The sequence below is a fragment of the Podarcis erhardii genome (genome assembly GCF_964252035.2).
Source record: "Podarcis erhardii genome assembly, chromosome: 2".
In the NCBI taxonomy this organism is placed as follows: domain Eukaryota; kingdom Metazoa; phylum Chordata; class Lepidosauria; order Squamata; family Lacertidae; genus Podarcis; species Podarcis erhardii.
This window is the reverse complement of record NC_138498.1, coordinates 10259855-10283273: the sequence shown is the minus strand read 5'-3', so window position 1 is coordinate 10283273 and position 23419 is coordinate 10259855. Positions and strand designations below refer to the sequence as shown.

Sequence of the window (23419 nt, the reverse complement as noted above, 5' to 3'; positions counted from 1 at the left end):
TGGAAAGAGAGAGAGATCATGAGCGTTTCAGGACACACCTAAGAACATCAGAAGAGCCTTGTTGGAGCAGTTCAAAGGCCCATCGTAGTCCAGCATCGGAAGCCTATGGAAAGCTTTGGAGCACAATTGATTCCATGGCTCTGACACAATCGGTCACTTTGCAAAAAGGCTCAGCCTTTTACAGAAACATTGTAAAATTAATAACTGTTAGAAGAATGTTGGAATGATATTATATGATTTTAGTAGGAATGATATAAAGGATTTGGGAACAACTGACTGTTAATTGGTGAAAGGAGGAAAAGTAAAGTTACATTATATTAAGATAAATTACAGGACTAAAATTTTAAAAGAGGGAAAGGATTTGCTGAAATGGATAATTGATCTAGAATACAAAAAAGGGAGGTGTGAGGAGGTCAAGGAAATAAGCTAATGAAAGATAAGTAATGAGAAGATTTGCTGTATTTTTTTTGCTTTTTCGTTTCTGTTTAATGGATTTTATTTCTCTGTTTTTTCATGTTGTGATGTGTTGTTTTGTTTTTGTTTAATGTGGTATTTTTACTTTTTCTTTCTGTAACCTTTAAAACTTTAATAAATATTATTTTAAAAACACACACAAAAAGGCTCAGCCTTGGGGAGTCTTTAGTAACCACTTCTGCATATATTTTTTTTATTGAGGTTCTTGGACTTCTAACAGATATATTGTGGATTGCAGATTACCCTGACTGCAGGTGCAGATTCTGCCTCGCCTGAGTTTACAAGACAGAGGAGACACTTACTCAAAATCAGTCTGCTCTTTGAGTTCGGAGAGGGGCTGGAATACAAGGGCCCGTCTGCGCATGCCCAGAAGGCAAGCTGAATCAGGGCTGTTGGCAAAGATACGACCTGAAAAAAGAAATCGTGGGAAATGCTCATCAAATTCATTATCTGGAAAAATGAGGACTAGCATTTTTTATTGCTTAATATTCTTAGATACCCTGGAAAGATTTTATTCTGAAATGCAGACTAAACATTAATAAATAGTTCAGCAAAGCAGTAATAATACTCCCAAGGAAGTCTTCGGGAATTTTAATATCTGGGTGTATTTATGCCTGTTCGTGTGAAAGAGATTGGTGGCGAAAAGTCCACAATAAGTTATATAGTAAGTTACAAGTTAAAGTCAACTATTAGTCTACAGTTAAAATGCAGAACCTTCCGTTAATCATAATAATCCTTGACTACTCTTGAACAAAATTTCTTAGGGTGGTGAGCAATTGACAATAAAATTAAAATGATGGCAAAATCTGTACTGGTTTTATATTGGGGGGGACCCAGACACACCCCCTCCCCCACAATTTGCTTTTAATGCATTATGTAGCCCTGGGAAAAGTTCAGAGTGAATTTGCCAGATTTCCCCAAGTATTAGGATGCATGTAGGATTGTTACTATTTGGGAATGGTTCAACTGTGTGAGATGAGAAGATTAAGAAGAAATACAGTGGTGCCCTGCAAGACGAATGCCTCGCAAGACGAAAAACCCGCTAGACGAAAGGGTTTTCCGTTTTTCGAGGCGCTTCGCAAGACGAATTTCCCTATGGGCTTGCTTTGCAAGATGAAAACGTCTTGCGAGTCCCCCCCCCCTTTTTCTAAGCCGCTAAGCCACTAATAGCCGCTAAGCCGCTACTAGCGCTAATCCGCTCATAGGGATGCTTCGCAAGACAAAAAAAAAAACCCTGCTAGACGAAGAGACTCGCGGAACGGATTATTTTCGTCTTGCGAGGCACCACTGTATGAATTCATCAAATTTTAAAGAACATAATAAAGTATCATGTCAGGAGAGATCTTAACATACTATGTCAAAATCCATGTTTGTGAGCAGATATGCAGTATAGCAAGAGTATAGGGCAAAACACCAGAGTGTTCTGGGTGATGTTGTATTAGTTATCACTGCTGAAGTTTTTTTTAAAAAATATTGATGATTGTTTACTGTTTTATTTTGTTTGTATTTTTATCAATGCCACAATGGGTGATAGCTAGCTAAAACCATGCTATTTAAGTTCATTAGGTCTTCTTTAAGTTCAGTAGGTCTTCTTTGAGTATGATTAACATTGGCTATCACCCACTTATTGCGCTTTAAATAGCATTCATAAACCACCCTGAGAACCTCTGTTGTTGAAGGGAATCTAAAGGGTTAATAAAGAAAATAAACTTGGCCCAGAATTGTCTCCATATACATTCTAAATGTATATCTAATGAATATTATATACAATACTATATACTCCATATACAATGAATACTAGGTAATAAATTCTTACAGTCCTAGAAGGCACCATTCCCCCCCCCAGTTGCTCTTATTTTAATATTAATTAGAAAATATGAATTAATTGGTTAATTATCAGGAAGGACTTTTGTGTATGTGAAGAAAGCGTTAACTGGTAAAATCTATACACACAGGTCCTGATGGGTGACCACAGTGCGTTCCGTGGAAATCTTTAGTTAGGCAAGGGATGCAGAATATGGAAATATTTCTAATGCAGGATTTGTCCCATCTCTTTCCCCACTCTCCATGGTTTCTTTCTGAAACGGCTGCAGCCAAAAGAAAAAAACTGATCTCTTGATTTGTCCTCCCCACCCTTGCCTCCATGGTATCTGCGTGAAAATGGCTGCCACCAACCAGCAAAGCACAAACGAGCAAGGAATCTGGTTGTCTGGATATCTGAATCTGCAGAAAGATTAGCAAGGTTTGGGCATAATTCTTTACGTGTGGAGAAGTGAATTTTCGGATAGTGGGAACTGCGTGTACAGTCCCCTGCAAATGTTGGACTCCAACTTCCATAATCCAGGCCCATTGACCATGCTTTCTGGGTCTGATGGGAGTTGGTGTCAAACAATTATTTTTCAGGGCTACAGGGTCCTCATTCCTTTAACAGCATCCGGCCAAATGCCTCTGGGGTGTCCACAAGCAGAGAGCCCTCTCCCTTGCTGCCCATTCTATAAACGATATTACCATCCATTAAAATACAGTTTTAGCCAGAGGGTCTTCAAGATTGGCTTACAAAATCAATCAAACAAACAAAAAACTCGCCAGTAATGAAGCACAATACAGTGCATCAGTTGAACATTAAAAATATAACTGAGACCAGAATCACTACCGTATTTTTCGCTCTATAAGATGCAGTTTTCCCCTCCTAAAAAGTAAGGGGAAATGTGTGTGTGTGTGTCTTATGGAGCGAATGCAGGCTGCGCAGCTATCCCTGAAGCCTCTTCAGGGCAACGGGAGGAACGCTCCCCCTGCCCTGAAGAGGCTTGGCATGGCTATCCCAGAAGCCAGAACAGCAAGAGGGATCGCTGCTTTCGTTGTGCAGCGATCCCTCTTGCTGTTCTGACTACGCTTCGCTGGAGAAGCTCTGCGCAGCTTTCCCTCTCTGCGCAGCGCCCCTTCAGCGAAGCGGGAAGAGAAACGGAGCCCCTTCCATTTCTCCTCCCGCTTTGCTGGAGAGGCGCTGCGCAGAGAGGGAGAGAATATTTTTTTCCCTTGTTCTCCTCCTCTAAAACTAGGTGCGTCTTATGGTTGGGTGCGTCTTATAGAGCGAAAAATACGGTAATTCGCCAAAGGTGTGGGAATGCTGCATTCAAAATACTATGCAAAGGGTTAATGCTATAGCATAGAATCTTGTGATGTCATAAATATATATACTGAGGAATTTCCCCCCAGTTTGTTCAGTTATCACTGTATGTGGAGCTTTAGCTGTGAGAGCAGCAAGTGTGTTGTGTTATGCTGCTGCCTGCCTCAGTCTGTAAATATCTGTCAGTCTCAGATACAAATTCATGTAAATCTGTTTCAGTAACGTAAGTATCAACTACCTCCCTGGTACATTCAATCCGACAAGAGCAAGTACAGCAAGTCAAAGCCATGATATTTTTAAACTTTAAAAGCAAGTGTTGTGTGGTTTTTCTAAGGGGGGGGGGAAGAGAGCTATTAAAAGGGCGGAACAGCCCGGGGCAACTTCTACACAACCCTATAAAGTACAGTGGTACCTCAGGTTACAGACGCTTCAGGTTACAGACTCCGCTAACCCAGAAATGTTAAGAGCTTTCCTTCAGGATGAGAACAGGAATCGCACAGCGGCAGCAGCGGGAGGCCCCATTAGCTAAAGTGGTGCTTCAGGTTAAGATTAGTTTCAGGTTAAGAACGGACCTCCAGAACGAATTAAGTTTTTAATCCAAGGTACCACTGTATAGTTACAAAGACTCCCTCATAGTCACCTGAAAACAGGAGTTTTAAGCAGGGCTGTAGATCTGTGGTTGTGTACCTGCTTCACATGAAAAATATCCCAGATTTAATCTCTGGTTGATCCCCGTTGGGAAGAAGAAGAAGAAGAAGAAGAAGAAGAAGAAGAAGAAGAGGAGGAGGAGGAGGAGGAGGAGGAGGAGGAGTTTGGATTTGATATCCCGCCTTTCACTCCCTTTAAGGAGTCTCAAAGCGGCTAACATTCTCCTTTTCCCTTCCTCCCCCACAACAAACACTTTGTGAGGTGAGTGGGGCTGAGAGACTTCAGAGAAGTGTGACTGGCCCAAGGTCACCCAGCAGCTGCAGGTGGAGGAGCAGGGAATCGAACCCGGTTCCCCAGATTACGAGACTACCGCTCTTAACCACTACACCACACTGGCTCTCTAAAACCATCTAAAACCCTAGAGAGCACAACCTATCAGTGACCCGTGGACAACACTGAGCTGGCTTTGATAGCTCAAGTAGCCTATGCAGTTTTAGAGGGCGATGCCTCTTTCCAAATTCATTAATGGCATGATGCAACAGGGAGAAACATCTGGATTCTGTTCTCTCTTTTTCCTATCCCTCATTCTCCAGCAGCCATAGCTAACTACCTAGTGTAACAGGCTACCCAGTCAAAAGCACCCACATACCATGCCTGGAACACTCTTTAATCTTCCCGGACATCCACGCCACCGCTTTAGCACCCATTTTCGTTCCAAAGTTTCTGTCAAAGGGAGTTGGTGAGCCGCCCTGTGATGGGTAAAGGGAAAGTCAGCTTGATTGTCATTGAGATTCATAGTGGCAGGAATAGCTTAAAAGGTAAAGGTAAAGGGACCCCTGACCATTAGGTCCTGTCGTGGCCGACTCTGGGGTTGCGGTGCTCATCTCGCTTTATTGGCCGAGGGAGCCGGCGTACAGCTTCCGGGTCATGTGGCCAGCATGACTAAGCCGCTTCTGGCGAACCAGAGCAGCGCACGGAAACGCCGTTTACCTTCCCGCCGGAGCAGTACCTATTTATCTACTTGCACATTTTTTTTAATACCTTTTTATTCAAAATTAAAACAAAACATATTATCCAGAAACATATTATCCTTATTCCCCCCCATTTTTCCTCCCTCCCCCTCCCTCCCCCTCTGTTCCAGTCTTTGATTTCTCTAAAAATGCTGCTTTCTGCATGTTACACAGTTGTATAGATCCTCAAACTATTTAGCTGATTATTATCAATAAAAAGTTTGTGAATGCGGGAACACCGCTGCTGCCGCTTTGCCGTGCGTGTGGGGAGGGCTCTTCCCCCTGCTAGCCCATTCTCCATCTTGGGCTTGGGGACGGGCCCCAGACTCCACCTCAGCATAAAAGACTCCAAGTAGGCCCGGGACACTGCTGCTGCCGCTTTGCCGGTGAGTCTTGGGGAGGACCGCTCCCCCTGCAAGCCCATTCTCCACCTTGGGCCTGGGGGTGGGCCCCAGACTCCACCTCAGCATATAAGGCTTCAAGGAGGCCTCGGAACACCGCTGCTGCCGCTTCGCCGTGCGTGTGGGGAGGGCTTCCCCCTGCAGGGCCACTCTCCATCAGGCCTTGGGGCGGGGGCCTACGCTCATCACTGCCGCACCTTTGGGGACATTGGTGCTGCGGCAGCGGTTGTTTGAAGTGTTTTTATATGTTTTAAACTGTGTGGGTTTTTTGTTTTGTTTTGCTTTGTTGTACCACCATAAGCGGTGATTTTTATCCATGTATTTTTATTTTGTTTTGGTCTATTTTGGGTTGGGGTGGGGTGGTTGTGGAGTGGGGTGGGGATTGGCTTTATTTTCGTATAATTGTTTTTGTTTGTTTGCTTTTATATTCTGTAAATGGAGGTGAGTCTGAGGCTTGGGATTCCTACTGTGGAGGGGCAAGGGAGGTATGGCGGTGGGGGCAGATGTCATAGGCGAAGGGGATCGAGATACAGATATGCTCGTACCCCTTCCAATCTGCGCCCCATCCCGAGAGACGAGGGTAGGGTGAGCAAGGATTACTCACCTCCGTCACTGGTGTTGTGCAATGCCAGGTCTATAGGCAACAAAACCGCCACCCTGCGAGATTTCTTCACCTCGCAGGGGGTTGACCTGGCATGTGTGACTGAGACCTGGGTGCGCGAAGGGGATACTGTTACCTTACGAGAGATGGCGCCCCCGGGTTTCTCCGTCCTCCACCAGTCGCGGACTGTGGGCCGGGGGGGAGGGGTGGCGTTATTAATCCGGGAAGATTGTCCTTTCAGGGCTCTACCATCGCCATCGATCCCCGGCATTGAATGTGTTGGCCTAGTGTGGGGCTCCGAGGTGAGCTTGGCTGTCTGGCTGGTGTACCGGCCACCCAGCGCACCAGCAGCCACCCTGTCAGGCCTGCTGGAGGCGGTGGCCGGCTGGGCCTTGGAGTTCCCTAACCTATTGGTATTGGGGGACTTCAACATCCATGCTGATGCCACTCCCTCCTCGCAGGCTCTGGACCTGGTGTCTTCCATGGCGACACTAGGGCTCTCCCAGTTTGTTTCGGGCCCCACACATCAAGCAGGCCACACGCTGGATCTGATCTTTGGCATCGGTATAGATGTGATCATGTTTCCTTCGATGAAGGTGCCATGGTCTGATCACTATGCCCTGAAAGCCAGGATTGACGTTCCACCCCCACCCTGCTTGGGTGGCGAGCCAATTTGGGCTCGCCCGCAAAGGCTGATGGACCCTGATAGATTCCGTCAAGCCTTGCGGGGCCTTTCTCCCCCTGGCGACTCATTGACTGAGCTTGTTGAGGCCTGGAATACCCAGCTCCTGGCAGCCATCAATGAGATCGCACCTAAGCGCCCTCTGCGACCCCGCAGAAACCGGGCTCCCTGGTTTACCGAGGAGCTCCGGAAAATGAAGCGGGACCTCAGACGGCTAGAGCGAGTATGGCGGGGTGCCCGTGACGGAGCCTCAAGAACATCTTATAGGGTTTTTATGAAAACCTATGAGATGGCAGTGAAGGCCGCTAAGAAGTCTTACTTCTCGGCCTCCATTGCATCCGCTAGCTCTCGCCCGGCGCAATTATTTAGTATAATTCGGTCTTTAACGTCCCTCGAAGGACAGCCAAATTTAAATAACAATTTGACACACAGCTGTGAGGCATTTGCGAGCTTTTTTGCGGAGAAGGTCTTGTTGCTCCGCCATGACCTCCCTGCCAATTTGGATACAATAAAGGAACTGGAGGCCCCTCGACTGCCCTCGGGTTCAGTATTGGACCACTTTGACCGGATATCCCCAGCCGATGTGGACAGACTCCTCCGAGCTGGAAAGCCCACCACATGTCCTCTCGACCCGTGCCCGTCCTGGCTGATTAGAGCGTGTCCAGACGAGGTGCGGGCCCCCCTGGGGGATATCATCAATCTGTCCCTTGGCACCGGGACATTCCCAGGGGAACTGAAGGAGGCAGTGGTGCGCCCGCTCTTAAAGAAAACATCATTAGATCCCTTAGATCTATCCAATTACCGCCCGGTTTCGAATCTTCCATTCCTGGGTAAGGTGATTGAGAGAGCGGTTGCTGAACAGCTTGGTAGGTTTCTGGATGAAACATCAGCTCTGGATCCATTCCAGTCCGGCTTCCGCGCTGGTCATGGGACTGAGACGGCTCTGGTCGCCCTAACAGATGATCTCCGCAGGCAGCTGGATCGAGGCGGGTCGGGGCTGCTGATTCTTCTAGACCTGTCAGCAGCCTTCGACATGGTCGATCACGAACTCCTGGACCACCGCCTTGCCGACGTGGGGATCCAGGGCACAGTCCTTCAATGGCTGCGCTCGTTTCTCTCCGGTCGGGGACAGAGGGTGGCGCTTGGGGGGGAATTGTCATCCCACCACTCCTTGGTGTGTGGTGTGCCCCAGGGTGCAATACTCTCCCCAATGCTTTTTAACATCTTTATAGATCCCTTAGATCTATCCAATTACCGCCCGGTTTCGAATCTTCCATTCCTGGGTAAGGTGATTGAGAGAGCGGTTGCTGAACAGCTTGGTAGGTTTCTGGATGAAACATCAGCTCTGGATCCATTCCAGTCCGGCTTCCGCGCTGGTCATGGGACTGAGACGGCTCTGGTCGCCCTAACAGATGATCTCCGCAGGCAGCTGGATCGAGGCGGGTCGGGGCTGCTGATTCTTCTAGACCTGTCAGCAGCCTTCGACATGGTCGATCACGAACTCCTGGACCACCGCCTTGCCGACGTGGGGATCCAGGGCACAGTCCTTCAATGGCTGCGCTCGTTTCTCTCCGGTCGGGGACAGAGGGTGGCGCTTGGGGGGGAATTGTCATCCCACCACTCCTTGGTGTGTGGTGTGCCCCAGGGTGCAATACTCTCCCCAATGCTTTTTAACATCTTTATGCGCCCCCTCGCCCAGCTTGTCCGGAGTTTTGGGCTGGGCTGCCATCAGTATGCTGATGACACCCAACTCTATCTGTTGATGGACGGCCACCCGGACTCTGCCCCAGACACACTGATCAGATGCTTGGAGGCTGTGGCTGGATGGTTACGTGGGAGCCGGCTGAAGTTAAATCCTTCGAAGACAGAGGTCCTCTGGCTGGGACGGGACGACAGGGGGCTGAGGGGGCAACTCCCATCTCTTGCGGGGGTGCAATTAGTGCCAGCACCGTCCGTTAAGAGTTTGGGTGTAATCTTCGATACCTCCTTCTCCATGGAGGCGCAGATTGCAGCTATAACAAAGGCGGCATTCTTTCATCTCCGCCAAGCTAAGCAGTTGGCTCCTTACCTCTCACGCCCTGACCTAGCCACTGTGATCCATGCGACGGTCACCTCCAGACTGGATTATTGTAACTCGCTCTACGTGGGGCTGCCCTTGAGACTGACCCAGAAACTCCAGCGGGTGCAAAATGCTGCAGCGAGACTCCTTACGGGGTCTTCGCTTAGAGATCACATTCATCCGGTGCTATACCAGCTGCACTGGCTCCCGGTGGAGTACAGGATCAGGTTTAAGGTGCTGGTTTTAACCTTCAAAGCCCTATACGGCCTAGGGCCCTCGTACCTACGGGACCGCCTCTCCTGGTATGCCCCACAGAGGAACTTACGATCTTCAAATAAAAACATCTTGAAGGTCCCAAGCCACAGAGAGGTTAGGCTGGCCTCAACTAGAGCCAGGGCTTTTTCGGCTGCGGCTCCAACCTGGTGGAACGCTCTCTCACAAGAGACAAGGGCCCTGCAGGACTTGACATCTTTCCGCAGGGCCTGCAAGACAGAGCTGTTCCACCTGGCCTTTGGTCAGGGCGCAGCCTGACTCCCTCCTCTGGCAATCTTTACAAAACTTTAGTTTATGGTTGCCATCAATTTTGATTTTAATTCATTTTAATCCATTTTTATACTGTTTTATAATGCTGTACTGTTTTAGTGTTGTTAGCCGCCCTGAGCCCGGCTTCGGCTGGGGAGGGCGGGATATAAATAAAATTTATTATTATTATTATTATTATTCAAAGCCAGCCAAGGAGTCCAGTTCGCTTTGTTGCGTCTTCAAATACTTTGTAAAGGGTTCCCATTCATCTTTAAAGTCACAGTTATCCTTGTCCCGTAGCTTGTATGTCAGTTTTGCCAGTTCTGCATAGTCCAACAATTTTTCTTGCCATGATTCTTTAGTTGGGGTTTCTTCAGTCTTCCATCCTTGTGCTATTAAAACTCTCACAGACGTTGTCACATACATGAAGATGTTTTTCAGCTTTTTTGGCAGATCTTTCCCTATCTACTTGCACTTTGACATGCTTTCAAACTGCTAGGTTGGCAGGAACAGGGACCGAGCAACGGGAGCTCACTCCGTTGCGGGGATTCGAACCGCCGACCTTCTGATCAGCAAGTCCTAGGCTCTGTGGTTTAAAAGCCTCCAAATGGAAGATCGATTGCAGCAGGAGTGGCTATGGGCCTTGCACAGCCTGGCAGAGGAAGTGACCCACCAACCGCTCCAGGTTTATCTTTCAATCTCAGCAGCCTGGTGCTCAGCACTTGAAATTGGGTACTAAAATCTCTGTCCATATACTGTGATCAGGACATAAATCCCTCTGTCTGCTCTTCACAGGGTAAGAGAGCCATTTCCCACTGCCCCAGTGCTGCAGAGAGGTCCTAGAGACTCTCCCTTTTATTATAGAGTCATAGAATTGGGAGGGACCCAAGGGTCATCTAGTCCAACCCCCTGCAATGCAGCTAAAGCATCCATGACAGATGGCCATCTTTCTATGAAGAGTAAAAAAAAAAAGAAAGGCATTTCTCCACCTCTGATGCTGGTAGAGAGGCCTTGTAAGAGTGCTTGGGAGACAGAATTCGGTGGCAGTGTGTGTGTGTGTTGTGTCTGTGTGTTTTCCCTTTGGAACAAAACATAAGACAGCGTGGGTCAACTAGCGGCCTCTAGATGGGACCAGTCCTTTGGGGCTATTTCGGTCTTCAGCCCAAGTTCAATTTCTCTGCATTCATGGAACTAAAAGCAGTATTATTTGCTTGAGCAGCTGTAGCGGTATAGCCAGGCTCCAGACATACCTGCTGCATGTGTCCCAAGACGTTCTTCCTGGTGTCAAAGACGCCTTTCCCTTCCTCAGAATACAAGTTGTATATGAACTCGGTGTTATAGTGCTCATTGCACTTTTCATTCCTAGAAAGAGAGAACACACCCAGGATGGATAAGGCAGGAAGACAGGTCTACACTGATTGAGAACTAGCTTTAAAAGAAAAGAGATGGAATGGTAGAACACAGTGCTAAGAGAGGGGGGAAAGCCTCAGGTGATTTGAGCTTTCTTCAACTACTTTTGCCTGGCTGGAATGTGTCATTGTACTATGAAAATGCCTCTTGCTTGGCTGGCTGGGTGGAGGGACGCGCTGTGTGTGTGTGTGTGTGTGTGTCTGTCTGTCTCTCTCTCTCTCTCTGTGTGTGTGTGTGTGTGTAGAATTTTCTGTATTTTGTATGAATGTAGACCCAGGATTCACATCCATTTGTCTGATTGGCTAATGGGCCCTACAGCTTAACGGACTAAATATTTCCCTTGTTCTGCGGCCTGTTTATACTGGAAATGCATTATTGCTCCATAATAAACTGCTTCTGCCCACCATAATTTTATTCTGACCTTAGCCTGCTTTCTCTTCTAGTATAAGCGAAAGTCAGTGTGGTGCTGGCAGTGATGGGAGACCCAGGTGCAAATTCCTTTACGGATTAAATCACTTATCAGATTGTGCAGTTAAAGCTGGCTTGGAGCAACAAATGCATTTCCTCCCCCAAATCAGTCATCTTCTTTTTTGCAATGAGTGCCTGGAAAACATACCGGAAACTCTGGAACAACAATTGCTTCCTTATCTAAATGTTCCCCTTTCAAAATGAACCATGCTGAAAAGCTGCAGAAGCAATGATGTTTTAGAACCCAGCTCAGAATAGAAAGTTATAAGCACACATGGTTAAAGCTTAAAAGAAGAAGAAAACTGCTTCCACCACTTCTGCAATGGTATTGCCCATCTTCGCTCTTTTTAGCTAACGGAAACCACTTCTGAGCATCCAATCCCCAGCTGTTTGATGGCTAAGCCTAGTAAGATACCTCAATATGAGACCTCTCTTCACTGTGGTCTTCATTTTCTCAGTCAGATGCTCCACATTCATCTGTTTACCAAAGAGAGAATCATGGTTTCACTTTCCGTCTCTGAAACTACACGTGAGCACATCTCCCAGCTATCATAGCTTTTGCTGCCAAGTTCCAGTCCCCATCATCATACAGTCAAGACTTATTTTCTATAAAGGAGTATTCCTGGAAAGACTTTCCTGCGTGAAGGTGGGACATGCAAACTTTGCACTAAAGCCTGTGACGTCACGTTTTGGATTGTGAATATGAAAGGAGTAAGATTAAGCCACTTAATAAAGTCAAACTGCAGGCCCAAAACTATTCACATTAGTGACTTCACACGTTTGTCATCTGCACATACAGTTGCATAGTGTTACACTGTGAGATGCCTGAGATTCACTTTCCTCCTGAACTATAGGTACGCATTTTCACTCTTGCCTCTGAAAACATTGGCTTTTAGAGTATGCAAGAGTAGGAATTGCCCATTCTTAAAGAAGATTAGCCCCTATGGGTTACTGTAAATTTTTTCAATATGCAATTACAGCCGCAAGAGTGTTACTGGCCCAGAAATGGAAACAACAAGAAATACCGACCGTGGAAGAGTGGAGAATGAAACTGTTAGATTACGCAGAGCTAGATAAATTGACAGGGAAGATTAGATACTTAAGAGACCAAAAGTTCATCGAGGACGGGGGGAAATTTGTGGAATATCTGGAATACTTAAGTGAGGGACAGATGATGCTTAAGGGATTTAAAGAAGCACTGTGAAAAAGTAAGAAGTATTGTCTAAACTAGGGAATAGGAAAAAAGAGATAAACAATGTCAATATAAATTTGAAAAATGTGTAATTAAAATTATAACTATGGATGATTTACGGAACAGCTGAGGGAAGTCCCAAAGAGAAATAAGTTGTGAAAAACGATGTGAAATTAATGTATTTTGTTTTGTTTTATTTATTGATGTTAATTAACAAAAATTTATATGTAAAAAAAAAAGAAGATTAGCCCCTATGTTTACGCATGAGTCACTGACTTCGGAGCAAGCCTAAAGAAGTGACTCATGCAGAGATACAACAGGCAACCTTTTCTGTAGGCAGGCAATTCTGTTAATGAGTCTGAATTGGAAGTGATTGTAAGAGGCAATTCTGCTGTGTTCTTCTCTTGGGAGTGACTGAACACCCCGGTCACATCCAAAGCAGAGACTGGACAGAATTACCTGCTTCCAGTGAAGGCAGGAACGCTCATGCAGGAACGCTCCTCTCATTTATTCTCATGGCACACAAGCAGTCCTCTCACGGCATACTGGTGTTGCCCCAGCGCACAGTTTTGGAATGACTATTCAGGTATTTACAGCAGAGGCTGCTAAGAGTGGAGAGAGGAACTCAATCTAGACTATGCTGCACTCCCAGGAGCTTTCAAAAAGGAAACAACCCCCTCTGGCCTCTGCAAACAGTTCTCACTTCCAAGTCATGGATGGTGAAAGGATCCTCATAAATATAGGCTGCATCTGCTCCGGCAGCCAGTCCCGCCATGGTAGCCAGGTAGCCGCAATATCCTCCCATGGTCTCAATGATGAACACCCGCCTCTTGGTGCCAGCTGCAGACTGTTTGATACGGTCACAAGTCTAGGGAATTAAACAAACAAATGGCATCCTGCTCAGAAAGACAGAGTGGGGCAAATTCTCTACATAACTTTTTGGCAACTCTTACGTTTGCAAGTTAAAAGAAGGTAAAAGGTAAAGGGACCCCTGAACGTTAGGTCCAGTCGTGGCTGACTCTGGGGTTGCGGCGCTCATCTCGCTTTACTGGCCGAGGGAGCCGGCGTACAGCTTCTGGGTCATGTGGCCAGCATGCCTAAGCCACTTCTGGCAAACCAGAGCAGCGGACGGAAACGCCGTTTACCTTCCCGCCGAAGGTATTTATCTACTTGCACTTTGATGTGCTTTTGAACTGCTAGGTGGGCCGGAGCTAGGGCCAAACAACGGGAGCTCACCCCGTCGTGGGGATTCGAACCGCCGACCTTCCGATCGGCAAGCCCTAGGCTCTGTGGGTTAGACCACAGCGCCACCCACATTCCTAAAAGAAGATATATAATTATTATTATTATTATTATTATTATTATTATTATTATTTATTTGTACCCCACCCATCTGGCTGGGTTTCCCCAGCCACTCTGGGCGGCTTCCAACAAAGATGAAAAGTACACTAAAATGTCACATATTAAAAACTTCCCTGAACACGGCTGCCTTCAGATGTCTTCTGAATGTCAGGTAGTTGTTTATTGCTTTCACATCTGATGGGAGGGCATTCCACAGGGCGGGCGCCACTACCGAGAAGGCCCTCTGCCTGGTTCCCTGTAACTTGGCCTCTCGCAGTGAGGGAACCACCAGAAGGCCCTCGGAGCTGGACCTCAGTGTCCGGGCAGAACAATGGGGGCAGAACGATATAAATGTACAACAACTGTCTTGGACTGAGTCAGACATACTGCCTTCTCTCGACTGATAGCTGCCCTCCCAAGATTTCATGGCAAAGAAGGGGTCTTCCCCATCACCCAATATTCTCTGAGCTGAACGTGGCAGGGTCCAACCTAGAACTCTGCCAATGAGCTACAGCCCCTCCCCGTTGCTTCTGAAGACATGACACAGCTGAATGCCAAATTTGACCATTGAACTGTCTATTCTGGCTGGCAGCACCTATCCAGGGTTTTATCAGGCGGGTATGTCTTTTAATCAGAGATGCCGAAGGAATAACAACCAAATTCTGCATCACGAAAAGCTGATCTCAGCAGCCTATGAAAATCCTCCAAATTTGCAGTGTATTTCTACTCCTGGAGAGCCACTGCCAGCCAGTTTCGACAGTAGTAAACTAGATGGACCAATGATCTGACTCAGTTATAAGGCAGCTTCCTATGCTGTTGTATCATAAAACACTACGTTAGGCAGGTGCCACACCCCACCTGGCCCTGCATGTATTGAAATTCATTGAGCTTGGAAGCCAATGAGTGCCTTACTGATGTGATGGTGTTGAGGGCTGTGTCTGCACCAATGCTGAAGTCAGAGCCAGGAACGTTGTTGGAGACGGTGGCAGGAATAACACAGAGCGGGATACAGAGCTCTTCAAACTTGGCTCGGCCTTCAATCAACTCCAGGCTGCCGGTGAAAGCCTACATAAAGGGGAAAGAAGAAAGCCTCCATTATTAAGATGAGGAAACTGTGGCCCTCCAGATGTTGTTGGACTCAAGGGTGCACAAAGTGGGGGGCAGAGGGGGCGGGCTGTCCCAGGTTGCCACTCCGGGGGGGGGGGTTGACAAGATGGCCCCTGCCTCCCCCCAGCTGTAGAGCGGCTGAGGGTGAGCGCAGTCAGTATGGGCACCCCTCTCACACAGCAACCATAGGGGCTGCTGCGCATGTGCAGTCTGTACGGTCGCCCATATGGACAGTGTGCACAGTCCGTATGGGATGCTGTGTGTGTACAGTCCGTACAGACGTCACGCGTGCGCCACTGGGCGGTTTGTCCCGCCCCGGGTGCCGGAGAGGGTTCCTCCGCCACTGGTTGGACTGTATCTCCCATCATCCCTGGCCAATGACCATGCTACCTGTGGCCAATGGGAGTTGGGGGTCCAGCAGCACCTGGGCAGTTCTCCATCCCAGCCATAACCTAACTTTCATCGGAGCCCACCCTGTTCTATCTTAGGATTTGGATGTTGGACAAAGAGTGCCTCTTCCAGCCCACTGTCAATGGTTGTCATGTTGTGCCTATAGGAATGTTCTGTGGAATGTGAAAACTGACATACTCATTCACCAGTCTGTTAATCCTATCAACAGTGCTTTACTTCTGTTATAGATCTTGTACTTTAAAGAGCCTAAGGCATGCCAGAGACCTACCTCAAAGCCACCAATTATGATCAGCCCATGGATGTTAAAACTGGCGATGTTGTTGCTGATTTGCTCAAAGTACTTCTTAGGTAGAGTCCTGTCATTGTAGAAGAAGAATCAGCACTGTGTTTTTGTTTAATCTCTTATTCATTCGGATGGTTAACATCAAGCAAAAAATGCAGGTATTATAAAGCAGTACAGTGGTGCCCCGCAAGACGAATGCCTCGCAAGACGAAAAACTCGCTAGACAAAAGAGTTTTCCGTCTTTTGAGGTGCTTCGCAAGACGAATTTCCCTATGGGCTTGCTTCGCAAGACGAAACCTTTTTCTAAGCCGCTAAGCCGCTAATAGCTGCTTATCCGCTAAGCCGCTAATAGCCGTGCTTCGCAAAACGAAAAAACCGCAAGACGAAGAGACTCGCGGAACGAATTAATTTCGTCTTGTGAGGCACCACTGTAATTAAAATAACGAAATCCACGCCAATAACTAAAACATAATACAGTGGCTAATACAACTTTGACTAACGGGTCCCAATTCAGTTAAGGTTCTAAATGCCTGGCTGAGTAAATGCAATTCTTTTTACAGTGGTGCCCCGCAAGACGAATGCCTCGCAAGACGGAAAACCCGCTAGACAAAAGGGTTTTCCGTTTTGGAGGTGCTTCGCAAAACGAATTTCCTATGGGCTTGCTTCGCAAGACGAAAGTGTCTTGCAAGTTCCTGCGGGTTTTTTTTCCTTTCCTCCCTTTTTCTAAGCCGCTAAGCCGCTTATCAGCTGATCCGCTAAGCCGCTTATCAGCTGATCCGCTAAGCCGCTTAACAGCTGATCTGCTAAGCCGCTTATCAGCTGATCCGCTAAACCACTAAACTGCTTAACAGCTGATCCGCTAAGCCGCTTATCAGCTGATCCGCTAAGCCACTAAGCCGCTTATCAGCTGATCCGCTAAGCCACTAATAGCGCTAAGCCGCTAAGCCGCTAATGGGCTTGCTTTGCAAGACGAAAAAACCGCAAGACGAAGAGACTCATGGAACGGATTCTTTCCGTCTTGCGAGGCACCACTGTATTTGTGCCTGAATGTTGTTGATGTGAGGGGAAAGGAAATGGGAGTTCCACAGATGAGGGCTGCCACTGAGAAGGCCCTGCCTCTTGTCCCCACCATCACTACCATTGACAGGACTACCCCAGCCAATCTTTTTTTGTTTGTTTGTTTGTTTTAAATTTTTAATATTTTTATTAAGTACAAATTAGAAAACATACATATTCACAACAAAAGAAAATACAAAAGAAAAAGAAAATACATCTAACCAAGGGAAAAAAATTAGAGAATATTTTGTCTCTTTTCATATTTGCAGTTATTTATACCTCTATAAAATGCTATTCACAATAAAGCAGTGAAATGAAAGATAAGATATCAGAAAAAAGAACAAAGAAAATATAAAGAAATAAAAGAAAAAGATCGTAGGTGGAAGTACTTAAGTACTCACAATACATAGCCGTTTCCCATCTATATTTATATTCAATTGTATAATTTCATCTTGTCCTTATCTACCTTGAATAAAGTGGTTTTTTTAAAAAAAGAAAGACTTCCACTGTTTACCTCACGTGTTTTTAATAAACCGTTCGTCAGAACCTCTGTTCTTCATATTTTCCCTTTGGATTTCCTTAGTGTCTCATTCTGTAGTTTTTACCGTATTTTTTGCTCTATAAGACTCACTTTTTCCCTTCTAAAAAGTAAGGGGAAATGTGTGTGCGTCTTATGGAGCGAATGCAGGCTGCGCAGCTATCCCAGAAGCCAGAACAGCAAGAGGGATTGTTGCTTTCACTGTGCAGCGATCCCTCTTGCTGTTCTGGCTTCTGGGATTCAGAATATTTTTTTTCTTGTTTTCCTCCTCCAAAACCTAGGTGCGTCTTGTGGTCTGGTGCGTCTTATAGAGCGAAAAATACAGTATATTACGTACAAGATTATTCTAAACACAACCCAGCCAATCTTAAAGCATAGGCCAGCAGGTACTGGCGAAGGCACGCCTTACATTCCTTGGGCCCTAAGTTTTATATGGCTTTGGACAAAGGTGCCAACACCTTTGGTTGGGCCCAGTGGCTAACAGGCAGTCAGCACAGGGTTTTAAGGATCAAAACGATATAATCCCATCTTGCTGCTTCACTTTACAACCTGGCAAGTGGCGTTCTGCCTCAACTGCAGCTTTCAGACTGGGTTAGATTTAGCCAGTCCACTCCCCACTTGGAAAATGCCTTGCTGAGTGGTTCGCTGAGGATGCAACAGAAGCAGAGAAATAAGCTTTCTTCACCACCATCGTCACTACCACATGGTAGACACGATGGTGAACTCTTGTTCATCTGTGCCACCTCTGCCCCAGCCATCATCTGGTCAGCTGCAATGCCAGGAGCCCCTCAAAGAATCAAGAAGCCTTTCAGACTCCCTATAAATGAAAAGGCCGCATAGGAGGGATCTTGTCAACAGCCAAACTTATCTTACCTTTCCATGGCAAGACAAGGGCTTTGACAGGAGCACCAGCCATGCCAGCTAGAAAAACACCCCCGAGAATTCAGGAATCGCTCTGATTCAGTAAGTCTTGGGAGGCAGGCGATGGTACCTTTTGATTTCACTCACAGAAAGTTCCATTATCCCCAGTAACTCTCATTTTTCAGACAGTTAGCCTCTGCAGGGGGACGGGCAATTCTGCTGTGCTTCAGCAAAGGATATGATATGAGCTTTCAAATATCCCTGATGCAGTCACAGAAGAACTTCCCAGCTTCAGGGGAGGCTGCCTGATGCATCTCTGCATGAGTCATTGCTCTTTCCAATCAGCCTCCGCTGACTGAGGTAATTCTGTTTTGCCTCTGCATCCAGCATCATTGCAGCATCCAGACACACCACCTATATACAAATGCAGAAGCCTCTGAGGAGGCTGCTGGGTACATTCTTACACAAATCAATGCTTTGAGCTTGTCTTCTTCCAACCAGGAGTACAGTGTCTCCTGTAGAAATATGGAGAATTGTCTCCAGTGGCTCTTCCACACTCTAAAAGTAAAAAAAAATAGGCAGGGATGACTAACCTGTTGCCCTCCACATTTGTTTGTTTTTTTGCTGGACTACAACTCCCATCATCCTTAACCAGTGACCTTACTGAGTTGGAATCCAGGAATATCAGGAGGGCCACAAGTTAGCCACCTCTGCTTAAAGCTATAAAAGGGACGTGGTTTTTTTCAATTTTATAACAGGAAAAAGTTTTTCTCAGCTATGTATACCAGCTGTGTTTATTTATTTTTTTATTTTTTCTTAGCAGCTGTGTTTACTTTTTATTATTTTTATTGTTTTATTTTTTCTTAGCAGCTGTGTTTATTTTAAACACAGAGTACATCCGTCCATGGACACCTCTCCATAGCTGTCAACTTACAGATTTGAAAATAAGGGACCAGCAGCCTCGAAAATAAGGGATCAGCAGCCAAAATAAGGGATTTTAGTCAACCACCTGAAATACGAAGTTAAAAGGGACCAGATAATTTTGGAGAGCAGCGCCGGTTTTTAGCCCTTTGTTTCCAGAGGTTGCTGCTCAAGCTGATGAAACACTGCAATTAAATAGCTACAAGCAGCAACCACTTTTCGCGCAAAACGAAGTCTAAGCTACGAAGATGCTACCCCAGGCAGAGACGCTCAGTTTGGCGGCCGCGAGGAGGATGGGGGCGGAAGGGCCCGAGGCTCATGCCAGTCCCGGCGGGGAGGGGCTCCCGGGGGCCGAGGCTGGTGAGAGGAGGCCGGAGGGGGGCGGGCCGGGCAACCAAGCAACACAGTTGGAGCCTCCCTCCTCCCTGGCCGGCAAGGAGAGGAGCTGCTTCCTTTGAAACCCGGGAAATTTAAGGGACATCATCAATAAGGGACAGCAGCAGGACACGGCGCTGGGATAAGGGAGTTTCCCGCCAAATAAGGGATGGTTGACAGCTATGCATCTCTCCCCATCATAATACCTTTTGGTTCCAAGACTCGATCCACCTCTCCCAGTCCAGCCGCCGACTCCTCCCCATCCAATTTCTTCAATCTGGAGAGGAAGGATGGACGAAAGGGTTTCTTTAGCTCAAGGCAGCTCTTTCCTGAGCCACTGGTCAATTGTGGAACTCTCTTAGAAGAGAGTATTAATCCCTCAGTTGAACAAAACAAATACCTTTCCTTCGGCTAGGCCTTCAAACCCGTCGTGCACAGCCAGCATCCTATGGCCGTGGATCAACCCAATTCTAACAGTAGACCTCACGGCTGCATTCATGCCAGCTGCTGGTGCCCCTACATTCATCACTGCCAGGTTGTAGCCGCTCTGCAGAGAAAGAAAAGGATTGGGGATAAAGTCAGAGAGGGCTTTGGATGTACTTCAAAGCTCACCCTGTTGGGGGATTCTGGGCTCCACAGAAGGAGCTGGTCACATGGACAGAAATAATGATGATGATGATGATGATGATGATGATGATAATAATAATAATAATAATAATAATAATAATAATAATAATAATAATTTATTATTTATACCCAGCCCATCTGGTTGGGTTTCCCCAGCCACTCTGGGTGGCTTCCAACAAAATATTAAAAATACAATAAAACATCAAATTAAAAACTTCCCTAAACAGAGCTGCCTTCAGATGTCCTCTAAAAGTCAGATAGTTGTTTATTTTCTTGACATCTGATAGGAGGGTGTTCCACAGGGCAGGTGCCACCACCGAGAAGGCCCTCTGCCTGGTTCCCTGCAACCTCATTTTTCGCAGGGAGGGAACCACCAGAAGGCCCTTGGAGCTGGACCTCATTGTCCAGGCTGAATGATGGGGGTGGAGATGCTTCAGGTCTACTGGGCTGAGGCCATTTAGGGCTTTAAAGGTCAGCACCAACACTTTGAATTGTGATCGGAAACGTACTGGGAGCCAATGTAGGTCTTTCAGGCACATGAGAATAAAATCAGCAGAAAAACACCAATAAACAAATACAGACTGGTTAAAAAGAAAGATAGCTCATGTTACAACTGTTAAGTTGTGGGTGAACATATCAGACGACACAGCGATTCTTCAAACAGCTCTTGTTTATTCACAGGCCAGAACAGAACTGAACTGAAGGGTTCAGTCAGCCTGCTTATATAGGGCTCCAGTACAACATAACTGTAACAATTTTCTAAAACTATCCAATCACTGAACGTCACTTTTGATCCCTTATTTGCATAACTATCTACAGTATCCTCCTGCTGGCCCAGGGTGAGAACTTCAGTACATAACAACAACGGCCTGTCTAAGCAGTTCTCAACAGGATATGCAGACCTGCCTATACCAAAACAAAGGAAGCTGCTTCGTAGAAGGTCAGGTCTTCACGGTCTCAGACAGAGAAGGGTCTCTCCCATTGCCTCCTACATGAATCCTCTTATTTAGAGATGCCAGGGATCAAACATGGGACTTACACATACAAAGCATACCACTGAGCTATGCCTTCTCTCCCATTGTATGCCCCTTCCCCCCCCCCTTACCTTTGCAGAGGGTGGGCGAACATGGGCCAAAATCTTGTAAACATTCCAGTTGTTTTGGAAACTCCTGCAGGGTGAATCAAATTATTAGGAGCAAAGGAAGAAGCCTTCTAACCTAGGCTAGTTCAAGACTGTCTACCCTGACTGGGATTGGCAGGAAATCCTTCCCAGCCGTTCCTGGAGATGCGAAGGACTGAATCCAGGACCTTCTGCATGCCAACCAGATGGTCTGTCACTGAGCTACGGCCACTTCCCCTTCCTAAGAATAAAAAATAAATTTCACAGAGGCCCCAGAAGGCCTTGTTCAAATTGTAGCTCCAACTTACCTTCCCCTAAGTTTAAGAGCTTCATCAAACCGTCCCTCATTCATCGCTGTTGTGACATCTTTAGTCTGTTGAAGGAAGACGATAGTGACAAATAATATATATTTTTAATAACAATATTTATTAAATTTTCCATTTTAACAATCCAATTAAATCCACGTTAAATACATTCCAAATGATAATGCAATCAAAGAGTCCAAATTTTATGCCAAATTATAAGTCTTTGATTTCTTACCTGCCCATAAGGTCCCAGGGGAGGTAACAATAATATAATATACCGTTATGAAAACAACTATTTCAAACGGAACAGAACAATATACATTCATCAAAATACCTTAACTGTCAAAGGTGCGTTTTCTTGTCCCACCCCCATAAATGCACATGCCAGCAAACAATACGTACTACTTGGACGCACTCCATGAGAGGAAGACGGACAGCTTGGTTACCAGAGAGGCTGACAACACATGCTGGAGTATCAGGAGTTCCTTCCAGTAGCGCCATGACAGCTTCCACTCCCATCCTGCTTCCCTGCAAGACGGAGAACAGAAAAATGATTTTGTAAAAAGGGTTTGGGGTTTTTTTTGTATTTCTGCAAACACCTGAGCATGTCAATACTTAGGGCTCTCGTACTTAAGGGACCGCTTCTCCTGGTATGCCCCACAGAGGACCTTAAGGTCCATGAATAATCCTGGTTTAGAGGTCCTGGGCCCTAAGGAAGTTAGCTTATCCTCCACCAGGGCCAGGGCCTTCTCAGTGATGGCTCCGACCTGGTGGAACGCTCTGTCCCATGAGACCAGGGCCCTGCAGGATTTAACCTCCTTCCATTGGGCCTGTAAGACAGAGCTATTCCGCCTGGCTTTCAATTTGAACCTGGCCTGATCTTTTGTTCCCCTTCCTTCCCTCCTCCTCCCCTTTTTGTGAAGATTGCCCGCTCTGGGATCCCACAGCTAATTCTCCCCTGGTCTCCTCGCTGGCCCAAGTGGGACTAATTTAGCCAGCTAGCCCTGGTGATCATCTAATGTTTATTGGATGGATTTCCCCACTAAATTTATTTTTGATTCTTGATTTTATTGTTATTTACGCTTTATACTGTATTTTATGCTGGTTTTTTGTAGCATCAATGAAGTGTTTTAAATTTGTTGTTAGCCGCCCTGAGTCCGGTTTCCTGAACCGGGAAGGACGGGGTATAAATAAAAAATTATCATTATTTATTATAATACTTCCCTCTTGTTTTACAGTGGCCTAATTTTGGCTCCAATCTGGCCAACACTTGCCACCTGAGTTCATTATTAGAGGGAGCGATAAGTAATTCGTAATTATGTTATCGCTAATTACCGTATTTTTCGCCCCATAGGACGCACCGGCCCATAGGACGCACCAAGTTTTTTGGGGGGGAAATAAAGAAAAAAAAAATTATTTCCCCCCCAGGCGCTTGTGGGGCTGGCAGCGGGGAGAAGCGCTCTTCTCCCCGCCGCCCGCCTGCAGATCAGGTCCGGGGACAGAGGGAGGACGCGCTGCGCCTCCCAACTGTCCCCGGAGCTTGCGGGGCAGGCAGCGGGGAGAAGCGCTCTTCTCCCCGCCGCCCGCCTGCAGATCAGGTCCGGGGACAGAGGGAGGACGCGCTGCGCCTCCCAGCTGTCCCCAGAACTTGCGGGGCTGGCAGCGGGGAGAAGCGCTCTTTTCCCCGCTGCCTGCCTGCAGATCAGGTCCGGGGACAGCTGGAGGACGCGCTGCGCCTCCCAGCTGTCCCCGGAGCTTGCGGGGCAGGCAGCGGGGAGAAGCGCTCTTCTCCCCGCCGCCCGCCTGCAGATCAGGTCCGGGGACAGCGGGAGGACGCGCTGCGCCTCCCAGCTGTCCCCGGAGCTTGCGGGGCTGGCGGC

At 46.9% G+C, this 23419-nt stretch overlaps 1 protein-coding gene across 1 annotated transcript in view; it reads right to left on the bottom strand.

Annotated features, from left to right (window-relative positions):
- The window catches only part of PFKM (phosphofructokinase, muscle), a 47477-nt gene that overhangs the window by 726 nt on the left and 23332 nt on the right, over positions 1 to 23419 (bottom strand). The window contains exons 10-21 of the mRNA XM_081848930.1: positions 21942 to 22067; positions 21543 to 21607; positions 21220 to 21283; positions 19888 to 20034; positions 19694 to 19764; positions 15722 to 15809; positions 14848 to 15000; positions 13298 to 13462; positions 11818 to 11879; positions 10775 to 10886; positions 4899 to 4998; positions 777 to 882 (exon numbers count right to left, since the gene is read on the bottom strand). Of these exons, the coding sequence (XP_081705056.1) occupies positions 777 to 882; positions 4899 to 4998; positions 10775 to 10886; positions 11818 to 11879; positions 13298 to 13462; positions 14848 to 15000; positions 15722 to 15809; positions 19694 to 19764; positions 19888 to 20034; positions 21220 to 21283; positions 21543 to 21607; positions 21942 to 22067 (1259 nt within the window). The remainder of the gene's footprint in view (positions 1 to 776; positions 883 to 4898; positions 4999 to 10774; positions 10887 to 11817; positions 11880 to 13297; positions 13463 to 14847; positions 15001 to 15721; positions 15810 to 19693; positions 19765 to 19887; positions 20035 to 21219; positions 21284 to 21542; positions 21608 to 21941; positions 22068 to 23419) is intronic.